Source organism: Monodon monoceros, unplaced genomic scaffold (genome assembly GCF_005190385.1).
Source record: "Monodon monoceros isolate NGI ecotype Baffin Bay Population unplaced genomic scaffold, NGI_Narwhal_1 Super_Scaffold_4, whole genome shotgun sequence".
Taxonomy (NCBI): Eukaryota; Metazoa; Chordata; class Mammalia; order Artiodactyla; family Monodontidae; genus Monodon; species Monodon monoceros.
The window spans coordinates 35,032,147-35,058,030 of NW_021703781.1; the positions used below are offsets into that span (position 1 = coordinate 35,032,147).

The 25,884-nt window shown below is 48.4% G+C and overlaps 1 protein-coding gene across 1 annotated transcript; it reads right to left on the reverse strand.

Annotated features, from left to right (window-relative positions):
- Positions 1 to 13,262: 13,262 nt before the first annotated feature.
- On the reverse strand, positions 13,263 to 17,959 carry GDF2 (growth differentiation factor 2). The gene is made up of 2 exons (XM_029201152.1): positions 17,552 to 17,959; positions 13,263 to 14,605 (listed from the first exon to the last, which is right to left on the reverse strand). The coding sequence occupies exons 1-2, from the start codon at positions 17,895 to 17,897 to the stop codon at positions 13,656 to 13,658; spliced, it is 1,296 nt and encodes a 431-aa protein (XP_029056985.1). The 5' UTR covers positions 17,898 to 17,959; the 3' UTR covers positions 13,263 to 13,655.
- Between the last annotated feature and the right edge of the window lie 7,925 nt (positions 17,960 to 25,884).

Sequence of the window (25,884 nt, forward strand, 5' to 3'; positions counted from 1 at the left end):
GAAGGTCTGGGGCTAAGCACGGGAGTTGGGGTGCAGCTTCCAGCTCTGGTAAGCCTTTAATCCTGTCTAATTCAAGCGCATCAGCCCTGGGGACTGGGGAGAAGCGGCGGAAGTGGTTTGACTCAGAAGGTATGTGGGGTCTCATCTTGATGCGCCACCTCTGGTAGACTAACGTGAATAACTACCATTTGAGTTCCTGCCACGTGCCACGCACTGTGTTCCAAGCTTTACAGGCTGACAGTCTCCACCGTGCAAAGCAGAGTTATTAACCTGCAAGTAAATAGCATTTCCCCACTGCACTGGGCGACACACCCCTCAGGAATTAGGGAGAACTTGGGGGCCTGGTGCTGCCACCCTTTACTCTGTGGCCTTAGGGAAGTGTCTTACTTATTGTGTAGATTGAGTGACAAAATATGGGTAAGGCACTTGACAGCATCAGGGGAGAAGGAAGCACTCAATTACTGGTAAGTTCTCTGTGTCAGATAGTCGCTCTGTTTTGTAGCTGAAGAAACAGAGTTCAGTAGCTAACGGAAGCCCACCATCCTAGGTGGGGGGATGTGAGGGCAGCCAGAAGAAGCCTGTGGGGTCACCGTCACTTAGACGGCGCCGAGGTTGAGTCTGAGGCTCCATCTACTTCACGGCTTGAAGTTTATTTCCCCGTCTTGCTAATGCATCCAGGGAACCGAAGTGGTTCCCCCCGACAGCTTTCAGATGATAGGAGTGAAATGTCTCAACTGCATTGTGGGGCATGATGAACGGGATTGGTGATTCCAGGGCAGATGAAGTTAGCGCTGAGATCTAACAAGCATCCATTATCCTGGCTAAAGAAGACCCTCACTGGTTGAGGACTCGGCCCCTGGCCCACTGCTTGCAAGGAGAACTGAGTTGGAGGACTTAGGTCTCTGTGGTCCAGACCCCACAGGTTTCCAGATCATCAGTCCCCAGAGAACTGCTGGACACCCGCTCCTTCGCATAGAAGTGACGTGGGTCCAGTTGGTGACTGATTTGGCACAGATTTCCAAGAATACCTACCACGGAGCCTAGACCCTCGAACCCCTGCTTTGTCTCCCCATCCCTCTGGGAGTGGGCATTGCCCTCACTTAACAGATGAGACAGCTATGGCTCAGAGTGTGGTCACATAGCCAGGGACGAGCGCTGGGAGAGCCGCCTGGCTGCACTCTTTTCCCTTCGCCCCGTTACCGCCAGTGCACCCTCCTGGGACCGGGTGGCCACAGGCAGGCGTGCACGTGTGCCTCAGCCGGCAGCCGGAGGAGGTGGTCTTGGGGCCGGGGGACCTTCTCAGCACGCTCGAGAACCACAATCCGCTCCCTGGAAATCATTATCTGAGGATGTTTACCAAGTGGTTGATGAAGGCCAAAGAGGTCAATTAGCTAAAACAAACATATTCTTAGCTCATTAGGATTTGTTTAATGCCCAAGTGACATATGGTCACATCACTCCACCGTTTGCAGCCAATCAAGTGAGACTGATTTATTATGATAATAAGGCCTCCTTAGTCCCCACTGGGAAGGCTGAACCCTCTGCTCCACCGCCGCTTGGGGAATCACAACTTGGAACACGCCAGCCTCATCCTCTGAGGGCACTTTTCCATCATCGCTGGAGCCCAGGCAAAGCCTCTGGACCAGGAAAGGTGCAGCTGAAGATGAGCAGGAATAAGTATCTCTCTGGGGAAAGTGCTTCCCCTGGACTCATTAAAATGCAGCCTCAGGATGCGATGCCTGGAGCTGGTGTGGGGCTTTGATTTCTGCGGATGGCCCAGAGCCTCAGGGAGGACGTAGAAGCAGGCCTGGGGTCTGTTGCAAGTCCCTGAGGTGCCCAGGTTAGTGCCTGCAAGGGGAGATGATGTGTCCTCCTGTGGGTGTGGCCTGAGGCCGGTGGGAGGAGATTCTGTCCCCAGAGTTCCCCAAACTCTCCAGGAGGAAGGGGTGTCCTGGCCCCCAGATGAGGGGGGCATAAGCAGGTGGCAGCTGTCTAAGGTGAGCACGTTCTGGGCAAGTCCCATTGCGGGAGCCAGGAGGAGCTTCCACGCAGCCTCGGCCAGCTGTCGGCCCAGGGGCTACAGAGAGTCCCATTGCGATCTTGGGGGTTGAGTTTGGAGTTGGGATGCAGTCAAAGCCCCTGCCTCCCCCTCACTTGTACAAGCAGCCATGTGGGCAGAGGTGTTAAGAGCACGGGCTCAGGAGCCGCCCCCAAACCCTACTGCTTTCTAAAGTACAGACCCAGATTAAGTGACATGACTGCTCTGTACCTTGGCTTCCTCAAAAGGGAAACAGGATAAGAGGAGCCTCGCAGCAGCGTCGTGACGGTGTCAGTAGGTATGCTGAGGAAGCCGAGGCCACAGTAGCAAATGATGAGCGGCGGACAGCCTGTGATCAGAGCTCCCCGGTGGGGCTGGGGAGAGGTAACCCAAGAGGCAGGGGTTGCCTTAGGGACCCTGGGGCTACCAAGTGCTTCTGAAGACCCAAACCTTCCATGGGCTTCTGTGTATCTGGAGAGTCTGTACACCTGAGAAAGGCCCTGACACAGTGTTCACTCCAGAGCACACTCCAGGGAGATTAAAAGGGGGACAGTGGCACAGATGGTGTGCTACTGGGAGTCAAATGGAGCACACCTGGAGCCTGGGCAATCCCAGAAAAAGTTAATCTCCTGCTACATTACGGATTCCTTTTTTTCAGTGGTCAGAGGCCTTGTCTGTCTGGTTATTTATCCATTCATCTTCCTATCTATCTATCTACATACCTACCTATCTATTGTTTTATGTTAGTTTTCCCCTCAGTGTTCATTATGGTCATTTTCAAGCGGCACAGCAAATATCCATGACCTATTCACCTAGATTCCACCATTGACATTTTATTACCCTTCCTTTCTCTCACCTCTGTCTCTCTGGTCCTCTCTCTAACCCTCAAGCCAACATATTTTGGGATGTATTTCAAAGCAAGTTGAATCTTGACTTTATTTTATTTTAATCCTTTTTCTTTTTACTTTTCTAAAAATAAAAGTAAAACATACTCATATTTGCAAGTTGAATAATTCATAAACGTATGAACAGTCTTCTCCCAAAGCCTTTCTAATCCAGCCAATAATAACAGTTTAATGTGTAGCTGTCCTCACTTCACTTTTCTCTGTGCTCATATGTGGAAGCACATATGTAGGAGATCTATCTGTCCGTCCATCCATGGATCTGCCCATCTATGATGCTCATCCATCCGTCCATCTACCTAGTGTCACCTCATAATAGCACACAGGATAATTTGCATTTTGTTTTACTCACTTAAGCATACAGCAGAAACAGCCTTCCAAGTTGAAGCATAAAGTTTGTTCTTTTAATGGCTGCATAATTGTCCTTGACAATTTACTGATCTGTTTCCCTAGCAAAAGATATTTTAAGTTGTTTCTGTTTTTGCTTCCATAAACAATACTGTGATAAGTGTTCTCAAATACATGTTCTTAGGACTAGTACTTCTTGCTTCTGTAGAAAAATTTCCAAACCTGGGCTTGCTGAATCAAATGGTTGGACACTTGTTTATTTTTTTTTCTTTATTATATTTTCAGTAACTTTAAAATTATATAATAAATGTGTATTTTTTCTTTTTTTTTTTTACAACTTTATTTATGTACAATTGACATACAATAAACTGCCCATCTTTGAAATGTACAATTTGGTGAGTTTGTATCTTGCCCTCATCCTCAAATTTTCCTCATGCCCCTTTGTTATCCATTCCCTTGCGTCTCTATCTCCAGGCAAACACTGACAAACAGCTGTTGAGTGTACCATTGGGTCACTTATTTTATTGCTGAGTCGTATTCCATTGTATAGATATACCACAATTTATTATCCACTCACATGCTGATAGAACTGCAGTTTGCTTCCAGAGTGTAACTATTACAAATACAGCTGCTGTGAATATTTGAGTATAAGTTTCTGCGTGGATGTATGTTTTTATTTTCACTAGGACAAGAATGCACGTTTAACATTTTAAGGAACAATCTAAATGTTTTCCAAACTTGAAATTTCTACCAGCAACATATGAGACTTTCAATTCCCCCACATTAATGCCAACAATTTGTATGCATGGTTAGACTTTTAAATTTTGACTATTATAATGGGTATATAGTACATTCTCATTGTGATTTTAATTGGGACTTCCTTGATGACTAATTGTGTTGAGCATCTGTTTGTATATTTATTGACCATTTGTATATATTCTGTAGTAAAATCTCTGTTTAAACCTTTTTCCCATTTGTAGGGGGTAGGAGGCTGTTTTTTGTCTTACTATTGATCAAGTAAGAATTATTTGTACATTTTAGATATGAGTCGTTTGCCTGATGTATGTATTGCAAATATTTTTTCGCAGTCTGTGGCTTGTCTTTTCATGTCCTTAACAGTGTCTTTTGAAGATTAAAAGCTCTTGATGAATTCCAATTTATCATTTTTTTCTTTTATGATTCATATTCTTGGTGCTATATCTAAGAAATCTTTGCCTATTCCAAGGTCACCAAGCTTTTCTTTAATATTTTGTTCTAGAAGTTCCATAGTTTTAGTTTTTACATTTATAATCCATTTTGAGTTAATTTTTGTGTATGTGTATATTTATTTTATTGTACGAGGAAGGGGTCAAGATTTTCTTTTTCCATGTCAATATCCAGTTGCCAACACTAGTTGTTGAAAAAACTTTCCTGTCCCATTGAATTGCCTTGGCATTAGGTCAAAAAGTGATTAACCACATTAATTGAGTGGGTCTATTTCTGTACTCTCTGTTCTGCTGTATTCTGTCTGTTTTTTCACCAATACCACACTATTTTGGTTACTATAGTTTATAGTACGTCTTGAAATCATGTAGTGTAATCCCTCGAACTTTGTTATTCTTCATCAAAATTATTATCCTTTGGATTTATATGGATTTATCTAAAGCCATGTACATTTCAGATACCAATAATTGATTTTAGAATCAGACAATTGATTTGGATTGAATTGAAGCTATAGATCAGTTAGGGGACAATTGACATCTTAACAATACTGAGTCTTCCAATCTTTGAAAATGGTATAACTCCATTTATTTATGTCTTCATTGATTTATCAGTGTTGTATGGTTTCAGTATATAAATTATGTAAATATTTTGTTAGTTTTATTTTTATTGTTTTTGTTCTCAAAAATATTTTTATTTATTAAAAGACACTGGTATTTAACTACAGAATGGGAGAAAATATTTGAAAATCATTTATCTGATAAGGGTCTAGTATCTAGAACATATAAAGAACACTTACAACTCAACAATAAAAAGACAAATAACCTAACTTTTATTTATTTATTTGTTTTTAATTTTTTTGAACATCTTTATTGGAGTATAATTGCTTTACAATGGTGTGTTAGTTTCTGCTTTATAACCAAGTGAGTCAGCTATACATATACATATATCCCCATATCTCTTCCCTCTTGTGTCTCCCTCCCTCCCACCCTCCCTATCCCACCCCTCCAGGTGGTCACAAAGCACCGAGCTGATCACCCTGTGCTATGCGGCTGCTTCCCACTAGATATCTATTCTACATTTGGTAGTGTATATATGTCCATGCCACTCTCTCACTTCGTCCCAGCTTACCGTTCCCCTTCCCCGTGTCCTCAAGTCCATTCTCTAGTAGGTCTGCGTCTTTATTCCCATCCTGCCCCTAGGTTCTTCATGACCATTTTGTTTTTTGTTTTTTTTAGATTTTAGATTTTAGATTTATATATGTGTGAGCATACAGTATTTGTTTTTCTCTTTCTGATTTACTTCACTCTGTATGACAGACTCTAGGTCCATCCACCTCACTACAAATAACTCAATTTCGTTTCTTTTTATGGCTGAGTAATATTCCATTGTATACATGTGCCACATCTTCTTTATCCATTCATCTGTTGATGGACACTTAGGTTGCTTCCATGTCCTGGCTATTGTAAACAGAGCTGCAATGAACATTGTGGTACATGACTGTTTTTGAATTATGGTTTTCTCAGGGTATATGCCCAGTAGTGGGATTGCTGGGTCGTATGGTAGTTCTATTTTTAGTTTTTTAAGGAACCTCCATACTGTTCTCCATAGTGGCTGTATCAATTTCCATTCCCACCAGCAGTGCAAGAGGGTTCCCTTTTCTCCACACCCTCTCTAGCATTTATTATTCATAGATTTTTTGATGATGGCCATTCTGACCGGTGTGAGGTGATACCTCATTGTAGTTTTGATTTGCATTTCTCTAATGATTAGTGATGTTGAGCATTCTTTCATGTGTTTGTTGGCAGTCTGTATATCTTCTTTGGAGAAATGTCTATTTAGGTCTTCTGCCCATTTTTGGATTGGGTTTTTTGTTTTTTTGATATTGAGCTGCATGAGCTGCTTATAAATTTTGGAGATTAATCCTTTGTCAGTTGCTTCATTTGCAAATATTTTCTCCCATTCAGTATTTTGTTAGTTTTATACTTAAGTATTTCTCATTATTTTCAGGTGCTATTGTAAATGATATGTTTTTCTTACAATTTTAATTTCTAGTTATTCATTGTATATTAATCTTATATTCTGCAACCTTGTTAAACTCATTTATTCATCCACTATGTTTTTAATAGATTCCTTAGAGTTTTCTAGAGAGATATTCATATTGTATTTCTTTCTCTCCCATCTACAGACTTTATTTCTTATCCTTGCCTTACTGTACTCCTTAGGACCTCTGGGGTCTTGATCCTGATCTTAGGGGGAAACAATTCAGCCTTTCATCATCAGTGTGATGTTAACTATATATTTGTTTTTTGGTTTTTTTGATAGATGCTCTTTATCAGTTTAAGAAAATTCTCTTATATTCCTAGTATTTAAGAATTAAAAAGAAAATCATGAACAGATGTTAAGTATTGGGAAATGCATCTATTGATTTGATCATATTCTTTCCTCTTTAGTTTGTTAATATGATTGATTACATTGATTGGTTTTCTAATATTTAACCAGTCTCATTTGTGGGATAAATTTCTCTTGGCCATTATGTATTATCCTATTATATGTTGTTGGATTCAATTTACTGGTGTTTTTTTGAGGATTTTTGCATGCTCATGAGGGATATCCATATGTAGTCTTTTCTTTTGGCTTTGCTTTCAAGGTAGTTCTGACCTCATAAAATGAGTTGGAAAGGATTTTTTCTCTTCCTGTTCCTTAAGTTTTTCTATTTTATGGGACAGTTCACGTAGAATCGATACTATTTTAATTATTTGAAGAGCTAAGAAGTACTGCTCTAGGCAAGGAAGGGCTGGTTCTGTTTATTCCTTATTCCCACTTCCCAACAAAGCATGTTTACAGTTTTGTGCCACGAAAGGAAAACAATAACTGAAGTCCCAGAATAAAGATCATTCCAGCTGTTAATCACTCACATAAGAAGTGTTCAGAGCCCCCAGATAACATCATTTGTCTGATGCAGAAGAGACCTAGGGTAACTGTGGGTGCAGCTCCCACTGGCACCTCCAGGGGGCGCTGTGTGCCAGACAATGAGCCGAGCGGGGCGGGGCGGGGGTGGTGCTTTGAACTGGGATCAGTTCTGAGGTGTGTCTGGCGCTCTGAGTAGTGACCAAGGTCCTAACGGCAGTGGGAACATCACCCACATGCTTTCTCTGCAGGGCGTAAACCTCTATGAAGTGCGTGGCTGCCTTGACTCTTCCCTGCATCAAACATTTTCTGTGCAGTGAGGACAGAAATTCAAGTTTACAGACAATGAAAGTTGTGGCCAGAACCAGCCTAAAGACAAAGCACAGGAGTGCAGGGCCTAAAGAGGTTCTGGGAACGCATGCTTTTTACAAATAAATGAGATTTATTTTTTATTTTATTTATTTATATATTTTTTGCGGTACGCGGGCCTCTCACTGTTGTGGCCTCTCCTGCTGTGGAGCACAGGCTCCGGACGCGCAGGCTCAGCAGCCATGGCTCACGGGCCCAGCCACTCCGCGGCATGTGGGATCTTCCCGGACCGGGGCACGAACCCGTGTCCCCTGCATCGGCAGGCGGACTCTCAACCACTGCGCCACCAGGGAAGCCCTGAGATTTATTTTAAATTAAAACTGGAGAGAATTTGTGCCTAAGCAGTCATTTTTACCAGAGATGTAAAACCATAAGAATAGTAAACAAGGGTCAAGTAGGTTTCCTGCTGCCCCAAGTCTGCAAGGTCTCGTGCAGTAAGTATTTGTTCACGGGTGATGCCTTCATTCATAGGTCTTGTTCACATCCTGCTTCTAAGGTGATTTCTCCTAAACCATCCTTCCTCCTATTTTATGGGTGAGGAAGCTGGGGCTTGGGGAGGTTACAGAACATGCCCAAGATCACAGAGCTGAGGAGCAGTGGATTGGCCGAAGGAAGGGAGGACATTGCCATCCTCCCTTACCTGGGCTTTGGTTCCTCTCTCTGTGTCGAAACCCCAGGCATGGACTTGTGGTGAGAGGCGGGGTTGGGAACATGAGTAGGGCCTAGATCCCCTATGGCTTTAGTAACCCCAGCAATGCCATGTCTCTGTGACTCCAGGGAAGATAGCCTGCTGGATGCTGATGTGAAGCCTGAACCCAGAACATCTCCCCCCATCCCATGGGAATCCACAGGATAAGACGGATAAGATGGGAGTGGTGGGAATGGTGAATGGAACACAACCTTGGAAATCTAAGAGCAGGTCCACCAGGAGGCCTTGGAACAGGTCGTGGGGCAGACCCTGGAAGGCCTGGGGCTCTGCTCAGGCCACTGGGCTCAGCTGTCATCAACCTTTGATGTCCCCTTGAGCATCTACCCTCCAGGAGGGCCGTCTCATGCTCTCTCCTGTTCATTCCTCTCTCTCTCTCTTTCTCTCTCTCTCTCCCCTCTTTCTCTTTCTCTCTCTCCAGGCACTAAGAAAAGTCTCCCTTTTCTTGTGCCAGCTCTTTTCTGGAAGACCAGGGAACTAGCACCCCTCATACCATAGTTCTTCCAGCTTTCCCTCTCAATGGTGCTCTTTGGCCTGGTGTACCTGTAGTCCTCTCTGTCCAGTTGTGTTGCCTGGGGTGGCCTCACCCTGTGTCTGGGGTCATCGGTACATTGCTGGTGAGCAGGGCCTGCGCTCCAGATGCTGACCTCACTTTTCCCCCATGACTTAGCCGTTCTTCTTGCATTTCTTTCTCCAGGTTTATCAGACACGTCTGTATATGTATGAACTCCAATAACTAAGAGGCATCAGGATTTTCTCCATGAGACCCCTGGGTCCAGGCAAATCAAGGAAGTAGAGAGTTGTCTTTGCAGTTCCCAGATGTCTGGCTACATTTCAGGTTTGGGTGCCCAGCACATGGAGGACCTCTGGTGCACGTGCATGGAGAGGGCACATGTAGGCAGAGGTGACTCTTGCTTCCAACCCAGGTAGAGGTAGGAAGGCCGAAGATACTGGAAGAGAATGGGAAAAAATGAAGAGGAGGGAAATAAAAAAAGATAATGAGGAAAGAAATGAAGATTCAGAGTGAAAGAGTGTAATAAAAGGTAATAGTGTAGCTCTAACGTTTTTCCAAATATTACTCAGAAAGAGAAACAAGAACCTACATGAACTTTTCCAAAGTACCCGGGAAGCATTTGCATGTCATTTTGGGGGTGATAAGCAAGGACCTCAAGACTCAGTGACCATTGATGTGACCATGAACCAGTGAGTGACCTGGTCAGGACCTGAGCCCAGGCCAGGCAACCCCACACCCGGTGCTCTTCCAGCCACCCTGCTGTTCCCAACTGTCCTCTGCTATTGGCCCCTGAGCTGTCCCTGACTATGGACACCATATAACCTGTCATCCAAACAGAGGCCCTAATTTCAATTATACATGGACAACACATGTTAACCAGGACCATCCCAGGCAAATCAGGGCGATGGTCACTGAGCCAGAGGAAGAAGTCGGCCAAGCACTGCCCAGTAGGAACATGGTCCAGGCGAAGGAAGGACAGTCGGGCACTGATGTGGATGACCTGGAAGGCACTGGAGGTGTGGCCCCAAATGGCCTCCCGAATGCAAGTGTGATACTGGGGTCCTGAGAGGGCCACGAAGCTCACATATTCACTGTCCAGCTCCTTAGCCCCCGTCAAGGCGGCTCGGGTGTCAGGCTCTCTGGGAGGAAGGGAACCCTCATCCAGAACAGAAGCTCACGGGAGAGAGCCGCAGAGGAGCAGCCGTCTGCTGTAGGCCCAGAGACGTCTTTCTGAGGACCGGAGTCGTCTCCTGATGACGGGTTCCCTCGGGGAGGGGTGCTCGTCCTAGTGAGAGGTGTCAGGGAAGCTGAGAAAACGGTGTGAGATTTCGACCTGAGTTAGATGATCTGATTTGAAAAGGAAAGAAGTTCCAAAAGGTTTATTCAGTCTGGTCTCACGGAAGCCATCTGTGTGCCACCAGTGCTGCCTGTCTAGTGTACAGTCTCTGGCCTCCTCTTTAAGGCGCATCTGGGAAAAGTGGGACCCCCTTTGCATCAGGCTGCTCCCATGGGAGCTGACATATAGATGGAATGGACCAGCCTTTGAGAGCCAAACAGTGTTGCTGCCTTTGGTCACAGACCAGAGAAGCCCCTGGGCCCCCTCGGCGTGGGCCAGGTAGGAGGGGCCGGGCTGGTCCTTTCACTCAGACCCCGGGGAAGCTCTCAACAGCCAAGCTCCAACACCCTGTTCTACAGGATCTTGTCAGTGTCTGGGCCTGAAGCAGCCTCCAGAGTGTCCCTGGGACTCGGGAAACCAAGATGCCACCCCCACACAAGCATCTAGAACCAGCTGCATCGTTTGCGGGGCCAGGCACAGAACGAAAATATGGATCCCTTGTTTAAAATTTGTTATGAATTTCCAGATGGCAAGAGCAGAACATGACACCAAGCGGCCCTGTGGGACTGCCACTTCATATCCGTGATCATCACCCTGAGAGGGTAAAAATAAGAACGCTTCAGGACACACTACAAATGCAGCATTGACTGTGGCAGTCATTAGTCATTAGTCATTAGGGCTGATTGGCCGTGTAACAGAGTGTCCAGAGGATGGCACTGTTGGATTTCATTCTCTGGCTGGGGCTGGACAAGCTTTGGAGGGTCTGGTGGAAAGAACACAGTGAAATGGAAGGCAGAGGGCATTTCTCAGGATCTCCTTGCAAGTTCTGTCCCAGCACATCCATCCAAATCACTTTGTCCTGAGCCACAGCCCACATCAGCCCTCCAGGGAGTGACTGAGGCCACAGGCCCTTGGGCCTTGTCCCCAGAGGACTCGGTGCCCCAGGAGGCTCAAGATAAGAGGTCAGTAGGACCCCACACCAGGCCAATGGCAACCAGGAGACAAAAGCACTGTAACGTCCCTTAGAGCCAAGAAGATCACAGTTGGAGCATCAAGAGTGGGGCCAAGGGGTGTGTGTGGACAGCACTAGAGCTGGGCCTTCATGGAAGGTGGACTTGGGCTGCAGAGCTGGGGGCGGGGCGGCCACAGCAGTCACCTGAGGGCCGAGAACAGCGGGGTGGCCTTGAGTATATCTGGCTGGAGCTGGGTGTCTGAGCAGGGATGTAGAGGGAGCAGACGCTGGAAGAGTTGTGCAGGCCCCAGGGCACCGGGCAGACAAGATTTACGGCCGGATGTGTCTCTCTGACAGAGCCCAGCCTCCGGCCCCTGACGTGTGGGGAGGTCAAGGAAGGCATGGGGCTGACTGTCATTGTCCACTTGCAAGTATCCACTTCACACCTGCTCACACCCAGGCCTGCATACCCACACACGGGCTCTTGCACAGATGCGTCCATTCCCCCCAACCTGCAGAGACACCGCCCACTGTGTCCACCCCTCTCCGTGACTCTCCTTTCCACTTCCCCCCAGGGAAAGGAGGGCCTGAAGGGGGGCGGTGGGCAGGGTGTGGGGCTAGGGGACCATCCGGCCCAGGTCTCACACTCCAGAAAGGCCACAGATTAGACTTCTGAGTTTATTTCCAAGTGAAACTTTGATGCAGGCACAGAAATACACCACCGGGACTAAAAGATGTCTGTCATCCATCCTTACAATTGAGCAACATTGTCGTACCAGGAATTAGTATTTTCTGTAACTCCAGTAATTAAACAGTAATATTTTTATTGCATTTTTGTGTTAAAGCTGTTCTTTGGTTCCATGTAAACATTTAACACAAACCATTAAAAAAACATATTCTGGGAACTTCAACCAGTGGGAATGGCCCAGGTCTCTCCAGGCCTCCTATAGGCTCTGCTCTGGTCAGCGGTCAGAACTTCCTCGTCCACCCCATTCCATGTGTGACCTCAAGAGTCAGAGGTCCTCTTTTGCGGTCAGTGGGGAAGGAGCCTGGTCCCAAGGCCCAAGCCCAGGACCAGTGCTGGACACACATTGCTCAGGAAAGCCAGCGAGTACAGCCATAGCCAATGCGGCCAATAAGGACCTGAGTTCGCCAGTGGCCAGGAGCCCTCACCCAGGAGGACTGGATGTCTGAGTACGTGGAGTAAGAATAGGGATGTTGCAAATACTGAAGCAAGAGCGCATTTATTCCAACAAATTCAAATCCAGGTCTTGTCATCCACCGAGTCCTTGTGGGAGGGGAGCCCATGGTGTGTGATGCTGGTGAACTGGTGGTGCTAAGTAACTGCAGAGACACAGGCCATGGGCTGCCCCATCCCTCAGGGTTAACTGTGCACCCCCTTCCAAACCATCTTGCGGTTTGAGTCCATGGCGGCGAGTGACCCTGTATGAACCAGCAGGTCAAAGTACCTCCAGCCCCAGCGTTCACTGCGACCTGAGGGCTTCCGTCCTGCCTCTCTCCATCCCGCAGTTGCTTTAGGGGACAGTTTTCAGTGACTTAGGGGTCATCTTAAAAAGCACTTGGACACTGAATCAGCACAGGCGCGGAGCAGTCAGAACATGCCCTGGATGTGACAAGCAGCCCAGTCATCCTGCTGGGTACTGGCCGGCCTCAGTCCCATTTGCCCCGCGCTCCCCAGCCCCCAAAGTCTAATTTTCTTCAGCTACCAGGCGACCTGCTAAACCTCAGTGGATACTTGGGGAGGTCCCGGGCTTCGGTGATCAACAGACCTATGGAGACCCGTGGGTTGGAATCATGCCATTGACTGTTGCTACTTGAACTGCCCGAGTTTTGGCTTCCGAGTGTGTGAATTGGGAGTCACGACGCCCATCTCACAGGTTGTGGGAATAACGTGGAGTGGGTGTGGCGCACCCAGCCCATTCCTTTCCCCTTCACTCCCTGAGGTTATTGGAATAAACCCCATGCCTCTCACGTCCTTTAATTTCCATTAATCTCTGTGCATCTCCCGTCTATACTCCTTGGCCTCGTTTTCGCTCAATTTTCTGCTGACTCTGGATAATTTTTCTCTTGTCCCCTTTTCTTCATCTCCCCTTCCACCCTAGCCACACTTCCAGGCTTTCCTCTTCTCCCCAAACCCCCATTGCCCGTCGGCATCCCCTCCCCTGCAGTTCAACCCAGTGGCGTGTGCTTGGGGTGGGCCATGAGAGGGAGAGCAGGTCTTTACCACAAGGACCTGGTGGCTCCCCTTCCTTCTCCAGGCTGCCACCCAGGTGGACTTAGTCTCTGTCATGCCCAGCAGGACACAGGACCTCTCACTAGGAGCCCCCTCCACCCTGCCTCCCCCACCCACGGGCCAGCACTACCTGCAGCCACACTCGGCCACGCTCATCCCTTCATAGTGGTACTTGAGGGTGGGGACCCCCATGTCATCCTTGTAGAGGATGGAGATGGGGCTCAGTTTGGTGGGCACACAGCAGGCCTTGCCCACCTTCATGGGGAACTTGAGATGCACCAGGGTCTGCACGATGGCGTGTTTCGTCGGGGTCACATCGTCAGCGAGGGGGAAGAAGCAGCCGCCTTTACATTCAAAGGCATCGTACTCCTTGGGCGCGATGATCCAGCTGTCCCAGCCAATGTCCTCGAAGTTCACCCGCAGGGAGGTCTTCTGACAGTGGTTGTTGGCCCCGGCACTCCTCTTCCGCCTGGCCGAAGACGAGCTCACGGCCGTGTGGCTTTGCACATCCTCCTCCTCGTCGTCCTTGTTCTCACCTGCCTCCATCAGGCCGTTCTTGAACAGCTTCTTGAGCACACTCTCCTGCTCGTGGCCGATCATCTCCCTGAGCTCCAGCCTGGTCTCCTTGGTGCCATTGCTGCGGTCATTGGAGAAGACGACAAAGAACGGCAGGTTTTTGGAGCTGGGGGGGACACTGATATCCAGCTTGTCACAGCCCTTCCTGTGACTCTCCACTGTCACTTCCAGTTTGTTTTTGCTCTTAGTGGGGTCTGCTCGGACCCACCTCTTCACAGCACTGGACACCTCAAAGTTCTCCCAGCCCTCGTCCCGGATATCCTGGGACACCAGGAAGGTCTTGGTTCCCCCAGAAGCATCCCAGGCATTGGCTCCATCCAGAACATCATAAATGACCGTGTTTCCTTTCAGCTCATGAGAGGAGTCCATGTGACTTTGACAGGAGAGGTAGAGTCGGAGCTCGGCCCTGGTGATCTGCTCATGCCTGGGAATGGAGATGTTGAAGAGCAAGATATGTTTCTGGAAAGGGAAGTCTTCTGTGGCGGCTATAGAGATGGCATCTGAAATGCAAATACACGGTGACAGTCATCTGCTGGGAGAGTCTGTTTTCATGACACCAAAGCTGAGACTCATGGTTTAGATGAAAGGGCATCTGGCATGACATTGTCTATCTCTATCAAGTCTCTGTTTGTTTTCACTTAAGCCCTTAATGTAGAAGGGTATTTTATTTTATTTAAAAGCTTGTTTTATTTTTATTTTTTGAGGTACATGGGCCTCTCACTGTTGTGGCTTCTCCCGTTGCAGAGCACAGGCTCTGGACGCACAGGCCCAGCGGCCATGGCTCACGGGCGCAGCCGCTCCACGGCATGTGGGATCTTCCCGGACCGGGGCACGAACACGTGTCCCCTGCATCGGCAGGCGGACTCTTAACCACTGTGCCACCAGGGAAGCCCTAGAAGGATATTTTAAAACGTACATTTGGCATCTTCCAAAGAAAAACAGAGGGAGGAGATGCATCGCATCACATTGAAATTGACAGCTCCAGCTGTTTATTGAGCATTTACTACGTGCCCAGCTTTGCACCAGGAGCTTTGCATAATATATTTCACTTTTCTCTTCACACTGACCCCCAGAAGATCTAATTATTATTCCACTTTTACAGACGTGGAGACTGGGACTTAGGGTGTTTAACTGCCAAAGTGCATACATCCTATGTATGCATCCAAAGTGCATATATAACGATCCTCACTTTATAAAAAAAAATAGAATCAAATAAACAAAACAGAAAAGCACACTGTCAGCCTCAGAGTGCAGATCCTGAGTGTATGATTTTAAAGGAGAGATCATGGGAAGGGATGGTAAAATTCCAACATTATGGCAATGTTAAAAATCTCAGCATCTAAATGGTGTAAAAAACCATTCAGAATTGTAACTTCTGAGCAAAATGAAAGTGGATGATTTTTTTTTTAATGTTTGAGGGAAAAATATATTAACCTGAACGGCTTGGTCATGTTAGGCATACATAGGCCTTGCCTTTTAGCCGCACAACTGTTTCACTTTCCTACTCCCCTTGCTGACACCCGGCCATTAGCACATCTCTATTATACCATGGCCTGGTTGCAAAGAGGGAAGAGAAGTTGTGTTTTTTGAGCACCTACTATGTGCCAACATGAGGGGATACTGTGTGCTGTCGTGAAACCCGGCAGTATCTGACAGACTGAAGTGCCAATCCTGACTCTCTCCCTTCCAGGCTTGTGACCTTGGAGAAGTCCTGAGTCTCTCTGGGCCTCAGTTTCCTCATCTGTAGAATGGGACTCATCCTACCAACCTCCCAGTGTTGGTGTGAGCCTTCAACAAGAAGGCACATGGAATTTACCCAACACTGTCCCTGGTTCACAGCAGATGCTCAATCAGTATTTCTGTGTCCTCCTAAGACCGTCTTCCCTACTTGGGCACAGCTCCCCCACCCCCAAGCACGTGGCCTTTCACACAGCTCTCTGCGTCCCCTCACCCAGCATGGATGTGTCAGTCTAGCTCCTGCAGCATGTGGTGAGCCACCGTGGCATATGTGAGTCATGAGTGGGGTCCATGAGCAGTGCATTAACCACCTGCTGTGCTCTTACTGTGGCACACCTAGAAGATGCCCCTGGGACTGCATCAGACACTTAGAGAACAAGTGCCCTCCCCCTCTGAGCCGTACTCAGGCCATCTGTGAAGGGAAGCATAATTGGCCTTCACAGAAGTACTGGCCACAGGCAGGGCTGGGATCAGATCAGAGCACTTGTTTCCAGGACATGGACAATGATGGGGGGAGTGGGGAGGGGTCACTGAGATGGCTGTGAATGCTGGACTTCCAGACTACAGGATTTGGTGATTAGGTCCAGCCAAAGAAGCCTGGCCTTTCCCTAAAGCAGAGGTTACAGACACGCCCCATGGGCATAGTGAGACACTGGCAGTATCTGTATGACCTGCAGACCACATTAAAAAACAAAAAATTAAGCCCCGCAGACTTCATTTTTTAAAAATTAAGCCAGTGTTTTAGAAACCAGGCAAGTTCACATAAAATCCAGAATTTTCTTCTTCTTTTGGGCCATCAGAAAATACAGCCTTGCCAGGCATGCAGCATGACCACAGCATCCTTTAGCTAGGGCGTATACCTGTTAAGAGTCTGCAGGTCTCAAGCCCAGGAGGGATGAAGCTCTGAGTGCCTGGCTGGTTAAAGAGAGGCTGCAGCCGTAGGGAAAGTGAGCTGTGCAGACAGGTGGGCCTGGGTCAGAATCCAGCTGCTTAACTAATATGTGAACTGGGCAAGTTCCCTCAGAGTCTGCAAGCCTTGGCTTCCCTGCTCACAAGATCATGTCACTTACATTGTGTGAATTAGTGGACATAAGCCCTAAGCTGACATTCGTTATCTTCTAGTCCTCCTGGATCAGTGAAATTAATTTATATTTAGAAAATAATTAAGTTGTCCTCGGGCAACTTCTTCTGTTGTTAACGCTTCTCTCTCGGAGGAATTTATCTGAATTTTAAACACCTTCTGATGAGAGAGAAATAGACATTCCTTCGGTGTTTAAAAATATACCAGTTAGTTGGAGGCTAAATAAGTTGTCTGTGTCTAAGTAGGAAGGGGACAGTATGGGAAGGGGGAGGTAGGGAAGGGATGGAAGGAAGGGAACTGGCATTCCTTCAGCACCTACTGTGTTAAATGTGGCTCTGGGCTCAGGGAGGGAGAATCTTCTAGAGCAGAGCTGTCCAGTAGAACTTTCTGCAATGATGGAACTGTTCTATAATCTCCACTGTCCTATAGGGTAGCCATAGTCATGCATGATTGCTGAGCACTTGCATCCAAGCTAGTGAAACTAAATTATTAATTTTATTTCATTTAAATTAATTTAAATTGAAACGTAAAGTCCCACGTGTCCAGTGGCCGCCATACTGGGCAGCGCAGCCTTGGACCACTGAGTCCCCCACCCCGACCCGGGGCGCCCCGGTGGAGCCGACTCTACCTTCCATGCTGAAGCTGCGCACGATGTTGGATGCGGGGGTGGATGTCTTGTCGGTGGTGTATCTGTTGTACAGGTCGATCATGTACTGCGGCGGCTCGGCTCGGGTTTTATCCTGGGAAGGGACCCCGCTCAGGTTGAGGCTGCGCAGGAAATCCACCTTCATGTTCTCCAGGAACATCCTCAGGTCGAAGGTGCCCCGCTCCCGCTCACCTCCGGGCCCGCCTAGCAGGCCGTGGGCATCTGCCCCAGCCGACCCCCGCCCCCGAATCTCCAGTGGCTTCCCCTGCGCGGAGCAGACCAGCAGGGAGAGCACAGGCAGGGCCACCCAGAGCGCCCCGCGGCACATCTTGGGATGCTCTAGCCCTGCTCCGGAGACTGCGGCAGCCGCGGTGTGTTAGCGGGTGCGGGGAGGAGCCGGGAAGGAGCCGGCCCGCATTGTCCTGCCCACCGCTCTGCACCGCGTAACCGGGCCAGTTCACAGGCTCTCACCCGCCTGCCGTCCCCGAAGTGCCCTCCGCTTGTTCTTATCTGGCCCTTGATGCTGTGCTCAGGCCTCTTATCTAAGGGAGCTCTCTGTTAATGAAGGCTCTATAAACATCTGACAAACACACAGGGCTTGTGGGAAGGACACGGCCTGCTGCAAAAATCTGAATTTCTCCGTGGGGTTATCGCCCCCTAATTAGGATCCTTTCTCATTTCCTTGCCAGCTCTGTTCAGAAGAATCTCGAGACAGGGTGACATGTGCTCCATCTCCTGGGCCACAGAAACAAAGAATCCAGGAAACAAACAAGACCAAAAAGTCCTCCAAATATAGAAACAACAGCACAAAACTCCCAGAAGCCCCCTGGCTAACCACTGGAGCCAGGGTGGGTGGTAGAGTGGAGGCAGTATCAGAGTTAGTAAGAAGCCTGGTTCCTGTGGAACTGGGATGTGCATTTGTGGCTCAAGCGCTCGGTGCCTTGGTTTCTCGTCTGTCAAGCGAGTTCCCGAGCCTTAGAGATCATGGGTGAAGGTGGCACGTATAATTTAGTGAGGTGGTGGGGACTTTGGAGTCAGACCAGATGTGGGTTCAAATCCCATCTCCCTCACTTATACCTCACAAGCATGGCCTGGAGCAAGTCGCTTCACCTCTCTGAACCTCGGGTTCAGAAGAGACTTGCAAGGATTCAAGGTGATTATGTGCTAACCATCATGGCGGTTGCCTTAAGCCCCAGTCAGTTGGGTGGCTGCATTCCGGCTGCAACTTCTCCACCCCAGGGTCTGACGGACCTGGGAGCTGGGGAGGAAGCCCTGTGCTGGGCTGCTCTATGAAAACACCACTTACACACAGAATCCTGCTGGCCCTGGGACCCCAGAAGAGCCCTGTCACTGGTCTGGGGGGTGCGGTCTTGGCTCACGTCAGCTGAGTGGCTGCTTGGACCACACTTGTCAGTCAGGAGAACCATATAATCTGGGAGACAAAGAAGGAGGGAAGTTCTGAGGCCAGTACATGCCCAGGAGATGTTCCCCCCTGAGGAAGCTGACAAGCCGTGGCCCAGTTGGGCCCTGTGAGACCCCAGAGTCTGTGTTGTTTTAAGGGCAGTGGGCACACACTTAGATCTGTCCATTTCCATCATGTGTGGGTTTGACCACAGCAAAGAATGAGCATAAACATATTCTGGGAGTCTACTCTGAGGAGGATTTGAATGTGAAGTTTTTTCAAGCTGGCAGGGCTCCTGGGGAGAGGGTTCAGGTTCAGGAAGATGGACAAGGGGCCAGGGCGGTCGGAGTCAGAGATCCCGGGTGTGCACCCAGCTTTTCCCCACCCCTGGTGGGGGGTGGAGTGAAAACAGGAATCCCCAGTGGCCAGGCCTGGACAGAACTTGCTGTCCCCGTACTTTGGGGACACTGCCAGGGAGGATGGATGGGAAGGGTGCAGCTTCAGAAGTGCTGCTTGCAGAGGGGGCAGGAAGCATGCTGGGCTTTGAGCCAGCTTAGTGCAAGAACTCCCTGAGGCAGGGAAAAATGAACGGGTGCACAGCCCTGGAAACAGGACTGCAGCTTCGCAGCAGGGAGAAGGCTGGGAGGAGCTGGGGAGCTGGGCAGGCATCCCCCACAGGGCTCTAGTCCCTGGAGGCAGCCCAGAAGCCTGTCACATTCAAGAGGTGGAGTCAAGGGATGTAACTGGGGGTGGCCTGAATGTGCTCTTGAAGCTGGAGGAGTTGCTATCTGACGTTTTCTTAAAAACATGACAAATATTTTTTTCTGATTATAACAGTAATATGCAGTGCAGATAATTTGGGACGTGCAAAGTATTAGAAAGGAGATAAAAATAACTTGCAATCTCACCACCCAGTGATGGCCACTGTTACCATTTTGAGATTACATGCAGCTCCACAATCCCCTATTGAAAACCCTTGTGGCCAGGAGTGTTTTGAAGTTCAGAAAGCTTCAGATTTGGATAATTTGGTATGGAGTGTATACTGTAATATCCCCAGTGGGCTTGGGGGTGATCCCCTATACTCAAACACATTGACATTTCTGCAGTGAAACAAATAAAAACACAGATATCCATTCAGGTCAGGTTTTATCATGAAAGGAATTGAAAGAAACTTCAGGTTTTCTCTTTTGGATTTGGGGATCTCAGATATAGGACTGCAGACCTGTTTACATATGGCCGTCACCACATCTGGCCATGGAGGCTGCATGTGAACACTGCCTGGAGGTCCTGGTCACATAGACTGTGATGAGGATGGCGCCCCCAGAACAGTGCAGTACAACATGCCTCTGTATTTCTGGAATGATCTGCCCCACAAATTCAGAGCATCAACATGTCCACATCTCCTTTATTGTTTTTAAGTAATTGCATGAGACCTCCTGATCCATATTATTGGAAAGTCTGGTCTTCTCTCTCAGGTCATCCCTTTCCTGAATTGTCCAAGAGCCCTGTAGGTTTATTTAGTCCAAAGGAGATGGAGGTGGAATGGTGTCAGTCCAACTTCTTAATGCTGGAAGCGGGAAGTGGGATAGAGGTCCTGGCAGGTCCCACCTGCTGTTGCTTCTCAGTGACACTCAGCTCTGCTGCTGGGGTGGGTGTCACACATCTTATAGCTGCTGGTGCACAGCTGCTGGGATGCCCTGGCTGGTCCAGGTTTCTGCCCGGGTGCCCCATGGTGTCCCCCGTTGGGCACCAAGGTAACAGTTTTCTTAGACATCCTCCTATGCTTACCCTTTCTCTAGAAGGCACTCCCCTGTGGCAGGTGGCTGGGTTGAGAGAAGAGGTCAGCTGTGATCACACTCTCACCCCACCCTGCCATCTCCCACAAATTTCTAGGTCCTTATGCGGACCCTGAGTTACCAGCCTAAACTCCCACTTTCCTCAAGGTGACCTAGAGACCTTGCTACCTTTCTGAACATATGGGCTTTGGTCCCTCTGGACAGATGCCCTTAACTTTAGATCCCCTTAACTCTAGGTCTTGTTCTAGGGAACAAGGTTTGGGTCTTGTTTTGTCTTTCCCAGATGACTTGGGGTCCTCATACAAAAGGACCCGCTCCCTCTCCTTCCACCAGCTTTCCCTTCCTGGCGAAGGGCTGCCTTAATTGAGCCACAGTCTTATTTACCACTCCTCTCCCCCTCTTCTCTTCCCCCAGGTAGTGTAGCATGTGATGTATCAATTCCACTTCTGTGTATATATCCAAAAGAATTGAAAGCAGGGTCTCAAAAAGATATTTGTATACCCATGTTCATAACAGCATTACTCACAATAGCCAAAAGGTGGAAGCTACCCTAGAGTCTATTGATCGATGAATGGATAAACAAAATGTAGTACATCCATGCAATGGAATATTACTCAACCTTAAAAGGGAGGGAATTCTGACACATGCCGCAATATGCATGACCTTGAGGATATGCTAAATAAAATAAGCCGGTCACAAAAGGACAAATATTGTATGACTCCGCTTATATGAGGTACTTATAGTAGTCAAATGCATAGAGATAGAGAGTAGAATGGTGGTGGCCAGGGGCTGGGGGGAGGGGGGAATGGTGAGTTACTGATTAACTGTGATACAGCTGCCTCTGCAGGGTCAGGAGCCCCTTCCATCACAAGAAACTTGACTACAAGGCACCTGTCCTTCCGTTAACCTCTCAAGCTCCACTCTCACCCACACATTGCTCAGAGGAATGAAAACTGGACTGACCTTGAGGCTGTAAGGGGAGAGCATGAACCAGGCAGAGCAGCAGGTATGTCACTTCCCAGCTCTGGGCCTCGCCTCCCTGAGATCCTGCTTCCTCTTGGCACACGGTAAGTACTCAGCCAATGTGCACTCTGTCTCTGGACTGTGCCCAGGTGGTCAGCACATTTATTAGAACAGTTGTTCTTAAAGCATGGTCCCTGAACCACAGCAGTAGCAGCACCTGGAAACTGGTTAAAAATGCTAAGTCTTGCCCCGAATCAGAAAGTCTGATTCAGCCCAGAAAGCTGGTCAAGGCTTCCAGGTGATTCTGATGCACATTCAAGTTTGCACATTGGTTTTAATAAAAGAGGAAATTCGTATGAGCCTTCCAAGAGATCAGGTGTGTGTATACTGCCTGGTACGGTATTTGGCACAGAGTAGATGCTAAATCACGGAATGAATAAACAGTTCATTCGTTCCTCTGCTCACCCAGCCTTATACATACAGACAGGACTGCTATGAGAGATTGGAGGAATCTAGGATTGGATTAGGCTTGAGCGAGAAGTAAAAGTAGACCAAAGCTTGAAAGAGTGCCATCATCTTAGGGAGTAGAAGAGAGGAGACTCGGAAATCTCAGAAGCATCAGTTTATCAGTGAAGGAGATTTTATGTTTGCAGCTTTGGGTAAAAAGAAATAGCCTTTGGCTCTAACTTCCATGTTTTGGTGCACAGCTAGGAGCCAGTGCTGCCAGGCTGGTTCTGCCCTCCTAGATTTCCCGCCGAAGCCCACTCCAGCCCACCTTGGCCCGGGCTGCCATCAAACACATCTTGCACAAGCTGGTGCCTGCAATGGCTTTATGCCACCAGCTAAGTCCCGCTCTTCCATCCTGGTGGAGTCATCTCCACTCCTCTTCCCTTGGAGCCCTCTCCTCAAACCCTCCCACTCCAGCCCCAGACTTCTGTAGGCTTCTCCATCATGGCCCTGCCTCCATCCTGGCCACAGAAGGAGCCTGAGTTACAGGCTACAGCTCTGATGACATTTTTCGAGTGACTTAGACATACAGAGGCACCTATCGGGACGCCTCAGGCAAGACACCTGGTAGTATCCAGGTTCAGTGTCCCTGCTTGTTGAGTAAAAGGGTTGCATCCAAAGTTTTTCAAAGTTTTCTCCCAGCCTTAACGTTTCCAGCTCGCAGCTGTACCGTTTATATTTGTCACATGAACTAAGGCTCTGCCCATCCAGAGGATGTATAACTTCAGGATTAGGGCTCAGCGGCAGGCCACCACACTGCCCCCTCCAGACTGACCCAGATGCAGTTAGTGAGCTCAGGGACGCGCACACACCTGGGCTGGGTCCTGGGCCCTCTTGCTCTTGTGATCATGTGATGTTGATATTTTGGTTTTAAGGGGAAAAAACCGTTAGTAAACGTTATAAAGCCTTGCTTTATTGTAAGGCCACTTAGGGCCATTGGGACAACCTTAACTGGCTGGTGGTGGGGGTCACTGGCCAGGAAGCTGGGAGGCAACACCAGCTACACAGGCCTTGAACCAGGCAGCCTTGCGTGTCAAAGCTGATGTTACCTGTGGTCTTGGTTAAGACATTGGTGCCATATTACTTACTTGTCTTGGGCTTGTTTTTCTGAAGCACCAGCGGGGGAGTAAGCTGCAAGGTTGCTGTGAGGCTAAATGAAGTGTCATATCTAAATGCATGATGCTCTGTGAATGTGAGGGGACCCTGCTGACACTAGTTCCTTTCGTCATACGGCAAAGTCATCACCACTGGGTACCACCCAACCTGGCACAAGCACGAAGCCCCTGTCCATGGCTGGACACAGGGGTGATCCTCCCGGCCCGCTCCCTCTACCCTTGTAATCCAGAAATGAGGGCTCAGAGAAGTTGTAGCCTTTCACAGTGACCTAGGAGATCTCCCAGGAATTGCAAATGCCAGAAAGAATAAGATAGAAGTATTATAAGACATGCCATCTTCACCAAAAAAATGGAAAGGGAGCAGTTGGATGAGAAAAAAATTGAGGGGGAGAAGGGAACATGAAGAATCTAATATTGAGAAGAAAGGCATTTGGAACCTTAGCAAGCCCTAATGTTTTTACTTATTTTGCTAGTAATTTATAACCTGTCATATTTCAAAAAGGATTAGACATGGCAAACCAAGCCATGACCGATTTGCAGACCAATTTGAGACATCCCAGCAATCCAATGAAAGAATCATTTAGTCCCAGTACGAGTCCTGCAGGAATAAGGCAGTGTGTGCCTTAAGGACCACCCCCCTCGCCTCACCTGATCTCTGCCAAGAGGCAGGGCCATGTGCCCAGGGCAGCTGTTCACACACATGTCCCACAACCATTTGGAGCACCTCAGAGGAGATGCTGAGCATATGCTGCTGGGCCCCAGCCAGGTGTGTCCAGTATTTTTGCTGTAAACATTGTCGCCGCAAGCGGTTTTGTAGCACGACTAATTGGCCTTAAGGCCATGTTGCTGTAAAAAATCACTGCTTGACAGTTATACTACACTAGAAAATGATAACACATCAATTTTTGCAAACCCTTGGTTGAGCTAATCTCAGCCAGCTTTTGTTAAAATGCTCACCATTTTCAAGAGACTTCTACTCATCAGGAATCACATAAACATTTGGTTTGGCAGGGATAGGAGGAGTTGATTCTTCTTTTGCCTCCAACTTCTAATACGGCATAATAAATTTGGTCAAGACAGCTTAAGAGAACAAGGTGTCATATCTAAATGAGCTAAAGAATCCATCACTAATGCTCTCGAAGACTGTTGTTGGTAGCTGCCTCTTTTATATCTTGGATAACTCGGTAAACTTTTGGTTTTGATGGGTGGGAGGTATGACTGTGCTCACGGAAGAATTTGTAAAAACTGATGTTATATTTTCTAGTGTAATGGAACTGTCACCCAGTTATTTTATCTTTTATGGCAAAATGGCCTCACGGCCAATTAGTTGTGCAGCAAGAATGCTTGTGAAGAAACTGCTTGCAGTAGAGATGTTTATGGGGAAAATACCTAGACCCCAACCCAGGTACCCTCAGGCCCCCTTACCTACCTGTTCTGGGTACTCTCTTCAGTGTCGGCCGCTTTGCCACCAGTGGCTGCAGTTGCAGCCTTCTGCAGAGGCTGCCCGGGCTTCCTAAGCCACAGTGGCTGGTTGTGTAGAGGGCCAGAGAACTGAGAGTTTCCGTCTCTCCACTGGGGGCAGCCTGGGGAGGGGGTGTGAACATCCAGCAACCTTGCCTTGAAGCTGGACTAACCCAGAGGTATAGCTTAAGTGCCAGAGCTCCCCATAGGATCCAGGCAAGGTTGGGATGCTTGGTTGCTTGCCCTCCTGTCCTGCTCTACCCACTCCTTGCCTGTTTCTCCTGGGAGCACTTCCTCATCCATGCCTTGCACAGGAGCCCTGGTTTCAGGATCCTGACCTAAGACAGATGCCTTGGGCTCCTTTTCTCCTTCTAAGTCCCACCCTGGAGAACTGCTCGTGGCTTTTCAACCTTCTCCGAGTAAGAGAAGACTGGGGGCCGTGGCATCCTCTGAGTTCCCAGCCGAGGGACTGTTATACACCTGCCCCCAGTTGGACCCAGTTTCTCCTTCAGAAATGCTGGTCAATCAGCTTCAGGTACTACAACTGGAAGGTGATGTCAACTCAGGGATAAGGGAGCCACTTGGGGGAGAAAATTTGGGGACAGGGATGCTGACTAGGAAGCAGGGAGAAGCAGACGTTCCAGTTCCTCAGGAGCCCCCAAATCTCTGGAGAGACCCCTGACTTCTTCTACTCAATCTCTTGCTTGAACTACCCCAAGTAGAAGCCCTCTGACCAGGCTACCATAGATGTTCCTTTAAATATCTCAGGCACCTCCCCATCACTTGATATCCCCTCTGAGGCTAAGGAGTCGAGGTCACTGTGCCTGCCTGGGCCATGTCCTTCCTGGACGAGTCCAGGGTGGGGACCTGTGGTGTGATATGAGTGGGCAGGACCCTGGAAGGCATAGGAGTGGCCGGTATCTGGAGCTTAGGATAAAGATGAGAGAGTGTGGAGACGGCCTACAGGGGCCTTGGCTCCTAAACAAGGCTGTGACCCCAGCAGCCACCCAGATGTCATACTTACACATGGAGATCCATCCATATTTTGCAATGGGTGACATTCAGTTTTTG

Bases quoted from the DNA above. Each gene is read 5' to 3' on its own strand.
- GDF2 (XM_029201152.1), bottom strand. From the start codon at position 17,897: ATGTGCCGCGGGGCGCTCTGGGTGGCCCTGCCTGTGCTCTCCCTGCTG. The intron at 14,606-17,551 runs GTAGAGTCGGCT...TTTGCATTTCAG, and splicing joins GCGCAGCTTCAGCATGGAAG to ATGCCATCTCTATAGCCGCC.